Here is an 11,760-nt window from a genome sequence, read left to right on the forward strand (position 1 = left end):
TACGTAACAAGACACATTAAAATATTTTACAAGTTGTTGAAAAACAACCTACATTCCAAAAATAGACTTGGAATGAATTACGTTAATTGGAAAGAAAGACTACTAATAATAGCTTTTGATAGTTAATACTAAAATAAATAAATATATTACAAGTGCTGAACTGATCCTCAAATTACCAACCTGTTTTTATGTCATTCACTATTAATGGGGTCCTCATGTTGCACTATGTTGAACATATTTTGTTTTTGTCTTTTACAGCACATAAAATAACACATAAAAACAATTGAGTGAAATTGCTCATTTTCATTTTTAATTACATCAGGTACCTCAGCAATAATTAGTGGGATTAATATTACAATATTCGGGGTATTTGTTTTACATGCACGTGTGACTCGTAAACTATCAGAAACCAAGTAATCAACAAAGATATGGACCCACAAGCAGTTTAGTTATAAAACAGTTAAGTGGAAGATGTTGAACAAAAATCATAATTTTTCAACTTTAAAATCATGTAACAGTTGTACTTGTTTTCTATTCTAATTATTTATAGGCAAATAATAGCAGCTGTGATAATAAATAATGAAAACAGTTTTGTAGCTGTAACAAATATATACATAGAAGTAACTTTTAATTAATAATTGGCACAAAGCCATACTAAGACTATTTCTTGTTTTTACATTTTATTAAAAACTTGTAATTATTATTGGGCTGTAATTTTGAAAGATAAACACCATATTCCAAACTTCATGAACTCAACGGGAATTTGAATAAGTACCAACTTCTGTAGTAGACTCTAATTAATTACTTATCTTCACAGTAATTTAACCCTCTAAAGTACAAGTCAATAAGTTTTTTTCTCCTGTTTAAGTGTATGTCTGTGTGTACACATACTTCGGTAATTACTTGTATTGATCTATCTGAAGTGACTGGCTTGTTTCTTACCTCTGTGCTAATGCTAATTTTAATCGATCATTCTCATACTTCAGTTGAGCTTCAACAGCTGATTGTGGGAGACTTGGAACTGAATATTTCTCCTTCAAGTGGTGATGTTTTGGGCTGCCCGGAGTCTTCAATAAAATAATACATTTTAGCAAAAGAATTATTTACATTGACAATTTTCTTATAATTCATTATTTGGAAAGATTAACACTTGTTTAGCTTTTAACCAAAGGTCATCAAGTAACATTGCATTACTGTAAAGGACGTAAAATTACAAAAACCCATAATTTATTTTCGTAATTAAAAAAATAAGAATTGTTCTTGTTTTGATACCACCAAAAATTGTTTTATTTACAATAATAACAATTATTTGAGTCAAACGAAACAATGGCATTTCATACAAAAATAACTTTAATCTAAACTTTTGTTTTTCTTTACAGAAACTACTCTAATGTAAGTTGTTCAGTATAAACAATTGAACAAAAATGTGTAAAAAAAGGACTGATTACTAATTATAACATAATAAAACTACTTCACATCATACTATTTATTAACTACAACATAGAATTAGGGTATCTTTTCACAAGTAAAGCAATTAATTGAATCAGGCCCTTATGTTCATCACCATAACCTATATTCCAAAGTTATTAATATTTTGTGATAGAGTTGAAGTTCTGAATAACCATGCATGAAGTTCAAAAAGATTCATTATTTTAATGGAACACAAGGTCAGGAGGGCTAATTGATGGAGCTTTAAGGAAACATGTGTGCATGAGGTTTAAACTCAGATATAGTTTCAGTTTAATTAATCATCCAATGTCATGGACCTTGCCTTCATTGATTTTCTCTTAGCAATGTTTGTTAAGATGGTTGAAGACAAATTAGAAGAAAGATGACAAGTAACAGTACCAAAGTTGTGGAAAACAATTCCGTCCATAATTAAAATACGTGTACGCAGATGAGAACCATGTACATAAAGATTTGAAAAATAATAATAACAGGATAAAAATCGCAAATATGGAGATCTATGTGTATAGCAACAAAATAACAAATTACATACCATCAGGTATTTCATTGTGCAAACATACCTTTCCAGATTGGAGACGAGAGAGGCTTTGACTTCGCTGATGAGGAACAAGAGGAGACTTGAGACTATTTATCTCATTCTGTGTGCTAGCAGAGTAAGATGAAGAGAGACTAATCTGATCTATTTGGTTGGTTACACTATTTACAGGCTGTTCTTCAGTTGGTTTCTTCTCAGGAGGAGCTGGTTGTTGTTTAGCTTGACTCCTGGTGCTGCTGGGGGAACCACTCCCAGAAGTAGATGGAGTGATGCTACTACCATTGACTTGAGCCTGGTGGGATTTCTGATGAGCTGCTGCTTGTCTCGTTGCTTCCTTTACTTCCTGGAACTTCTCAATAAACTATAACGAAATAAACAACAAACCTAGAACCTTTATCATATCCTATATTTACTTGGGATACAATGAAAATCACTACCTTCAAAAGGTTATACAGTGGAAAGTTTTATGCATATACTACAACTTGCATTTATGCTATGACCACGAGTTCCCAAAGATGTATACAAAAGTTAGTGGCTTGGCAAAGTTCAAAAATAATTATTTCCATGCATATACAAGCATGCACGAACAGTAACTAAACAGAACAAAATGGCTTGTTTTAGCAGCTTTTTGCTTAGAATTATTAAGTTATTAGTCTGCCTTAGCTCACACGTATTAAATATTTGGCTTACATATATTACGTAGAAAGTTTGGGACATAACTACATATTTGTCTCTGGCTTTGTTTCATTGAAAAACGTTTTTCTTGTACGTAATCCGTTTTGAAAGTTGCTTCCAATCTTTAATATTTTATGCTATACAGCTGAGTACGAAATGCGATTTTTTTTTTGACAAAATGTTTTTCACTAGCACGTTTAATTTAATCAGGAAAAGAAAACACTGTGCTAAGCCGTCTATTATTTAACCCTGACGTAGCCCTTTCATGATTTCCTAAACAACGAAACGTGCTTCAGCCCCGTATTAGCCACTTTAATCAGCTTGTTTTAAAATACAAATTAAATTTAGAGTAAGCTGTTGCAGCTTTGCTACCTGTAAACACAAAAACGAAATACTGTAGCAATGTGTTGGTTTACTTCACTAAAGTCGGGAAGAATTAAAATGAAAAGCTTTTCTCCAGATTGAAAAATATGGAATGCATATAACAAGCTCAGAACGCTATTTTGTGATGGCTACGCTCAGCTTAGAATCAACATTGCACAGCACATGAAAAGAAAGTTAATCCCATCAATAATTGCTTCCGCTACTGAGACGTCTTTTTGCATCAAAGCGAAACTCATCTTTATTCAGGAAATGTAGTAAGATTAATTTCTATATTCTGGCGCTCAGGAAATGACATTTTATTGTTGAGAAAGATAGAAACGCACTGATGAAGCAAATGAATTTCTGCACGGGAAGAAGCATGGCATGCAATAATGCCATTTTTCTGCTGATAATTCTAGTTAAAATGCAAGTTCTGGGAGCTTCTAAATATATGCCTCACGTATATCTACATTAATTAAACTTTCATTTTATTCGTTCTTCAAAAAATTACTTCGACACAATTTCGGGATATTTGGAAGTACGTCTGATCACAGTAGCAGGTAAACCACAATTAAAGTAACCCGCGAACCTTAGTAACTTCATGGGTTGACCTTTCTAGTGCATTCCTCAAGAAGGAAAGTAAAACCTTCATAGCCAATTCCTGAAAAACAAGGTAGTCTTTCCTGGGCACCGCTGAAGAAAGAAGGTGACCCTTCCTCGTCATTAATGAAGAGAAAAGCTTTTCAGTCGTAAATGAAGAAAGAAGGTAAATCTTCCTGGTCATCAATGAAGAAAGAAAATAAACCTCCTCGGTCACAAACGGATAAAAAGGCAATTTTTCCAATTCATCCTAGAAGAAATCAGGTAAGCCTGCCTTCCTGGCCATCACTGAAAAAGGAATATAACTTTTCCAATGACCATAACTGAAGAAATAAATAATTTTTCAGGTTCACCTCTGTTTGTTTGTAATTAAGCACAAAGCTACACAATGGGCTATCTATGCTCTGTCTACCACTGGTATCGAAACCCGGTTTCTAGCGTTGTAAGTCCGCAAACATACTGCTGTGCCACTGGAGAGCGGTTCCTCTCTGAAGAAAATATGTAACTTCCCGATCACGATTGACTGTTTACAATTTTCACGCAAGGTATACAAAGGCTATTTGAACTTAACTGTACTTAATTTTGAAGTGATAGATTAGAGAAAAGGGGAGCTTGTCAACATTACCCAATGCCAATTCTTGGAATAGTCTTGTTTGACTGAAAAGTAGCATTTGACCGTTACTCTTATAACGCACCGACGGCCCCAAAGTAAAAAGCAAGACTTAAACAGGATGTGAATCGAAGACCATCGGATCTACAATCCGGCATGCTAATATCAATATTGATTTTTTTCCCGCACCCGGTGTCTCAGCGGTAATCCTGGGAGTTTATAACGCTAAAAATCGGGTTTCGATACCTGAGATAGGCAAAGAACAGATAGACCATTGTGTAGCTTTGAGCTTAAAAACAAACATAGTACGCTTTGCAGGAAGATCTCAAAACGTACTATTATCCAACATTGCAAACAACAAAAACTAGTTCACAGGCAGGTCTCAGAACTCACTGTTTTCCACTTCTGCAAACAACAAACGTTAGTTCGCAGGCAGCACTCAGAACGTACCGTTATCCAAATACTGTAAGCAATAAACATTAGTTCACAGGCAGGTCTCAGAACTCACTGTTTTCCACTTCTGCAAACAACAAACGTTAGTTCGCAGGCAGCACTCAGAACGTACCGTTATCCAAATACTGTAAGCAATAAACAGTAGTTCACAGGCATGTCTCAGAACGTACTGTTATTTGCAATATTGGATAACTACGTTCTGAGAGCTGCCTGTGAACTAATGTTTGTTGTTTGAAATGTTGGATAACAGTACTGTTATTTAATACTGCAAACAACAAACATTAGTTCGCAAGCAGCACTCAGAACGTAGTTATCCAATACTGCTACTCTTCACGTTATTATTATTATTTTTTAATAATTGTGAATTTACTGAAAAGCCTCTCAACTAAGAATATTTTAGAAATTTAAAGGATCTATAGTTGCCAGTACAGCATATAAAACGTATAAAAGGTGGAATAATAGGTTTTGAATTTTAGAAAAGTTCCTGCTTATATTCGAATTAACACCTATATTTATTTTAATCTTTTTGTGAAAATGTTTTCTTTGGGAATCAGGTCAGGAGGAACATGTTATAATCACAAAAAATTAACTGTTCAAAAGAACTTTAAAATTAATCTAGAAGTCTGTTTTATGCCCCACTTTTCTTGAAAGCTCCAATTTTAAAACGATTATATCTTAAAAACTACATATCCTAATGGAACAAAATTTCACCAGAGGCACAGTGAGAATAATAAGGTCCAAAAATTGTCACAGAATGTGTTCAATATTTTTCCGTCATTCTAAATCAGCACAGTATTAAAGGAACTCAATGCAAGCATCACCTGTTCCGGACAGTGTTCTCTGATCCTCGCAATATCCTGTACGCTGTCACTAGTTTTTATTTTAACCACTTTTGTTGAAGAAAGGGAAAAATAAGTAATATAAAGGCGATGTTAAAATGAGAAAAAAACGATTTAGGCGTGTCCTCAGTTTAAACTTTCTTGTAACAAAACTTACGATTTTCAGTGTGCTTGTGGTGTTTGTTTGTTTGTTTTGAACTTCGTGCAAAGCTACACGAGGGCTAACTGCGCTAGCCATCCCTAATTTAGCAGTGTAAGACTAGAGGGAAGGCAGCTAGTCATCACAACCCACCGCCAACTCTTGGGCTACTCTTTTACCAACGAATAGTGGGATTGACTGTTACATTATAACGCTCTCACGGCTGAAAGGGCGAGCATGTTTGGTGGGACGAGAATTCGAATCCGCGACCCGCAGATTGCGAGTCGAGCTCCCTAACCACCTGGCCATGCAGGGCCGTGCTTGTGGTGAAAGTTGGTTCTCCTAGGACAGGTAGTTTTAAGATATAATCATGTTGAATATAGGATTCTTATCGCCCTGCGGTTATAGATAGAACTATAAATGTTACACTACACCCGGATTTCTCAATCTTTTTATTTTTACTCACACCCCACAATAATTTGTTTATATTTGCCCCCCCCCCAAGCAAACTTCTCCCTGATTGTTTCTCTAGTTAAAAGCGCGGTTAAAAAGTAATAACATTTATTTTGCAATATATCATATTTTTCAAAATTATTATTATTCGAATTTATTACACCATCATTCAGATCTTCGCGCCCCACCAGTTGAGAATTAAAATATTAAGCAGGCTTTTAATGATAAGATGGCAGCAAGTCTTGGTCGCGAATTACTTGGTAAACGATTTTCTATGCTCTTCTGATTGACAAACACTCGGGAAGGTAGACTGACATGTAGATTAACTAAATGTTGTTTTTCGGTTTTTCGATCACTCAAGGGCTATATTCTTGTCATTAACCCTTTTGTATGTTAAAAATTACAAATAAAATAAATTACTAATTATTTGTATTTATAATTTTCGCGACAAACTACACAAAGGTTATCTGAAAAAATGGATAGTACTTTATATGTAAAAGCGAATAATGAATAGTTAACATTTACGTTTAAATTTTTAATTTCAAATGTTACTTGGTAAAAAAAAAATACATAAGAAATTAACAACAACAAAAAAATAACACGCACGTTATCTGGTTTACAACTAATAATTATATAGTACTTTATATGTAAAAGTAAATAATGAATAGTTAACATTTACGTTTAAATTTTAATTTCAAATGTTACTTGGTAAAAAAAAATACATAAGAAATTAACAACAACAAAAAAATAACACGCACGTTATCTGGTTTACAACTAATAATTATATCACAAGTGAAAAAAAGTTGCGTAATATTCACGCACATTCACTAAGTAAACACCCAGGATGTAGTTACTTTAAAAACGTTCCTTACACAATGGGCTATCTGTGTTGTGCTCACCACGGATATCAAAACCAAGTTTCTCAACTAAATTGCAACTTGGGTTATTTCAATAGATAGTTAAATATATTTATAAGACTTAGAAAATATGTTGTATTTACATGTTATAGTATTTTATGTTGAATAGCCTACGCACAATACCGCTTTATATAAACAACTATACACAATGAACGAAACGATTAATCTGAAAGGCTTAAAGCTACGACGCCATTGTATGCTCTCCTTTCAGCATGTCTGAGTGGGTAGAAAGACTAATTATGAAAGTATACATTGAAATATTTAAATTAAAGCACATTCCAGAAACGTATAATTAAATAAGTAATAACCGTCATGTTTAACCCTTGAATGTCGATGAACCTACAGTGAAAGAGAGAAGCTCGTATTAAACAACTTAATTTATACGTGATATAAGACAATTGGTGCTAATGTTAACCAACAATATCTTTACAATCTGTCGACAAAGTAGACACACATATATCCCCCCTCCAGTAAACTTTCACTCTGCATGTGTTCAACCAGCTAATTAACACGAGTCAGAGTAATGAATTTGAAGGGCAGACTCCTGTTTACTAATAATTTTTAACCAAGCCATCAATTACGACACGTCAAGCGCGACAATTAATTTTTAAATTTACGAATACAATCGGAGTAGATTTGTGTTTATTAATAACTTTTACCACGGCATCAATTACAAGGCCAGTGCAACAATTAATTTTTAAACTTACGAATCGAACACCATTGGAATTTTCTACGTGAACGCCACCTTACGTATACGTAGGTTAAAAGGTACAGGTGTAGATCTTCGTCCCTAATTTTGAGCTTCTGACCAGAGAGAGAGAAAGGAGCGAAACAGCAGCGCCAACTGTATCGAAGGCTTTGAATCAAATAATCCGGTAACTGCACTGATTGTCACTTTTAAAACGTGTCTACATAATAAACGTGTGGAATGTGTTCAGCGGCATAACGTCTCGAACCTAGAACCCTTCTATCCACATATCCATGACGAAGTTACTAGGTATTTTGTGCAGATGTGTTTGTTTTTTAACTTGATTTAAATTCCGGTTTGATTTGAAACTGGTACAATCGTTAAGGACTTTCGGTAGTGTACTCTTTATGCTGCGAACGATTATATTAAAAAACCTCACTATTACTTACGTACGGAAACCACACTGGTTCATCAATATCTTGATAAGTTTTTCAGCTGTTTGCGGGGGGAGGGGGGGAGGGAGAATAAATCGACTTATTACAAAAATTACTTGAGATCGGATTGAGAAATTTAGTCAAACCAATCGTAATATTCTACATAAAAACGAAAAATCAAGCAGTTACGACCAAAGAACAAGTTAATAGATAGATAAAGCGACTAGCGTACCCAACACGTGTTTTTGAGACAGAGCTGTAAGGTTTCAGTGTTTGGTTGACGAGATACTGTTGACTCTCATTGGACGATTTGATTTGATACATTAACCTCATTAATTACGTTACTGAAAAGTCCTTCGTGTCGGGAAAAGTTAACCAAGGAGGCAGTTAAATATATATATATTCTTCTTCTTATTATTTTTTTTTTTGAGTAAAAATAATTACAATTTGGAAAGTCAAGCCATGTGTATGCATCATGGACACAGCGCTTAGCAACTGCCAGCACGTGATATACCAGTTGCAGTGATAAATCTCGTCTCGAGCGTTACTACACACTAAATTATGATACAGGGCATTTTACTAGTTAGTTTTTAAATTATGACGATGTGCGAAAAACTGAATTGTTATGAAATTAATTTTGAGAAATATTCATGTTTCATAGTTACGCATGCTACATTTATTTAACATATCTCGAAGATAAAAGAGGGCGAACACAATATTTTTTTTAGGACTGACTCACTCCTAAATTGGGATGTGTTAGCCCTAGTGGTTAATGTGCTGGGCTGTGAAGACAAGGATTGTGTGAACCCCTGATTTTAAGGTTGTAATTCCGTAGACGTACTTTGGGGCCAAATCCCACTATTCGATTAAAGTAGCCCATGAGTTAGCGGTTGGTATTGTTCGCTATCTACCTTCCCTCTAATCAGTTCAAAATTATGGACGGTTAGTGCAGATAGCCTCTGTCTAGCTTTGTGAAAAACCCGAAACAAAGTAAATCCAGTGACTTTAGTAAAAATCTATTTTCCTTTCGTTTGTTTTGAATTTCGCGCAAAGCTACACGAGGGCTATCTGCGCTAGCCGTCCCTAATCTAGCAGTGTAGTAAGACTAGAGGGAAAGCGGCTAGTCATCACCACCCACCGCCAACTCTTGGGCTACTCTTTTACCAACGAATAGTGGGATTGACCGTCACATTATAACGCCCCCACGGCTGAAAAGTCGAGCATGTTTGGTGGGGCGCGAATTCGAACCCGCGACCCGTAGATTTGCGAGTCGAGCGCCCTAACCACTTGGCCATGCCGTGCCCTATTTTCCTTTTATAAAAGTATGCATGCAAGATTAGTTTTTACTACTTTAGGAATTATTTGCAGAGGTACCAGTAAATTCATACACAGATATAGTAAAACTTATTTGATTTTTTTTAAATAAAGTTATGAAAGGTTTCTATGTTCTATATTCAATTTGTTTTTTACGAGCTTTGCTGTTAAGAAAGGCCATTAGCTGGATTGGTGTTAACACGCCACGTGAATTTTCACGCGAGTTAGTTACGCGGGTTTTTCACGCATCAAACAATTACAATGTATTTTAATGCAGCATCAGCTGGATGAGGAACATTAATAGCATCACTTGTAATAAATCACAATTTAATGGTACATTCATACAGATTAAGGCCAGTGATGTAGTGCTAAAAATGTTTGTGCTGGACCACCAACTATATTCTAATAAATTTCCTGGCCTCGGATTATACGTGCGCACGTGGACGACATTTCATGTGTTTGTTTATAATTACCCGACACTTACACGAAAATTAGAAAACACCACTAACAAATCTTTCATGTACAAAAAATGTATGACACTAATAATAACTTAAAGAAGTGTAGGAAACAAATTAAAAGTGGGGGGGGGGAGGTTTATATGACCGAGCGAAGCAATGGAATGTGCGCCACAGGGGCACCCATTACGGCCTGAGTCCCTGGCTCGCTTAAGACCATGGAAATTCTTAGTTTCTAGATTAAATTTTGTGCATTTTCCTGCTTTTCCTAAGAGCAATATTCATAATTTTGATGCATTTTTACTGGTACAGTTTGAAAAGTGAGATACCGGTCCTTCCACTTCGTACGCCACTGACCTAAAATGGAAAGTGATTAAGAAATAGCGTTTCAATGGGATATCTAGAAACTCTGTTCTCTTTCCTATAAATTCTTTTTTTATCATCCCTTAGAGAGAGAGAGAGAGAGACCTCCCCTACCAAAAAAAAACAAATTCAGTTAAAAGCTTTACTGTTGAAACTCTATGTAGTTCCAGAAATAAATTTATCTTGTCAAGTCTGTTTCTGACTTCACCTACTGCTGATGGGTAATTCTATTTCCTATGATAAAAATAAGAGACCCTATAACCCGAGCGCTTTAGAAAAGCAGAACCTTCTTCATCAGGGACAGAGTGATGAAGAAAGGTCTACCCGTGAAAAACGGCCGAGTTATAGGTTTCTTATTTTTATCTTGAATTTAGTTATTTACCGTGTGTGTTTTCCTAGCATTATGAACTAATGATGTGGTGAAAAGCTCTTACATCCTAGGGCTCAAAATAATCACACATCCTGTGAATACGTTGTTTAGTCTAACTCAGAGTTTACACTAGACTTTTCATGGTGTTTAGTCTTAACTCATAATTTACACTAGACCTTTCATGCTGTTTAGTATAACTCAAAGTTTACACTAGACATTTCATGTTGTATAGTATAACTCAGAGTTTACACTAGACCTTTCATGCTGTTTAGAATAACTCAGAGTTTACACTAGACCTTTCATGCTGTTTAGTCTTAACTCATAATTTACACTAGACCTTTCATGCTGTTTAGTCTTAACTCATAATTTACACTAGACCTTTCATGCTGTTTAGAATAACTCAGAGTTTACACTAGACCTTTCATGTTGTTTAGAATAACTCAGATTTTACACTAGACCTTTCATGCTGTTTAGTATAACTCAGAGTTTACACTAGACATTTCATGCTGTATAGTATAACTCAGAGTTTAACTAGACATTTCATGCTGTATAGTATAACTCAGAGTTTACACTAGACCTTTCATGATGTTTAGAATAACTCAGATTTTACACTAGACCTTTCATGCTGTATAGAATAACTCAGAGTTTACACTAGACCTTTCATGCTGTATAGAATAACTCAAAGTTTACACTAAACCTTTCATGCTGTTTAGTATAACTCAGAGTTTACACCAGACCTTTCATGCTCTTTTGTCTAACAAAGAATACACGCAGTACTGATATTAGCAGTAGTTGAAATTACACTGAAGGAGCAGTTTTTCATAACTTGGACAGACACACATTGTAACGAATTTGTTATTATATATTTATTTTAATATCAACGTTTGTTTAGATTAAATTTATATTTAGAAATGTATATAACTTATACTGTTAAATATGTATTGCGAAACTCGCGTCTATTCTACAAAGTTGTAGAAGATTCTCGAGAGTAAGAATCAACAATATACGTGTGTACGTAAACATTTGTTTTAGCGTTAGTATTGTTACGTAAAACTGAAATTTCTAGAACGCCTCCACACGTCTAT

General features: G+C 34.8%; 1 protein-coding gene across 1 annotated transcript in view; it reads right to left on the reverse strand.

The window, feature by feature from the left end:
- Nucleotides 1-11,760, reverse strand: part of LOC106464437 (homer protein homolog 2-like) — a 34,670-nt gene that overhangs the window by 14,182 nt on the left and 8,728 nt on the right. Inside the window, exons 2-3 of the mRNA XM_013924578.2 lie at nucleotides 2,028-2,363; nucleotides 943-1,067 (exon numbers count right to left, since the gene is read on the reverse strand). Coding sequence (XP_013780032.1) covers nucleotides 943-1,067; nucleotides 2,028-2,363 — 461 coding nt within the window. The remainder of the gene's footprint in view (nucleotides 1-942; nucleotides 1,068-2,027; nucleotides 2,364-11,760) is intronic.

The sequence above is a fragment of the Limulus polyphemus genome, unplaced genomic scaffold (assembly GCF_000517525.1).
Source record: "Limulus polyphemus unplaced genomic scaffold, Limulus_polyphemus-2.1.2 Scaffold1653, whole genome shotgun sequence".
Classification (NCBI taxonomy): Eukaryota; Metazoa; Arthropoda; class Merostomata; order Xiphosura; family Limulidae; genus Limulus; species Limulus polyphemus.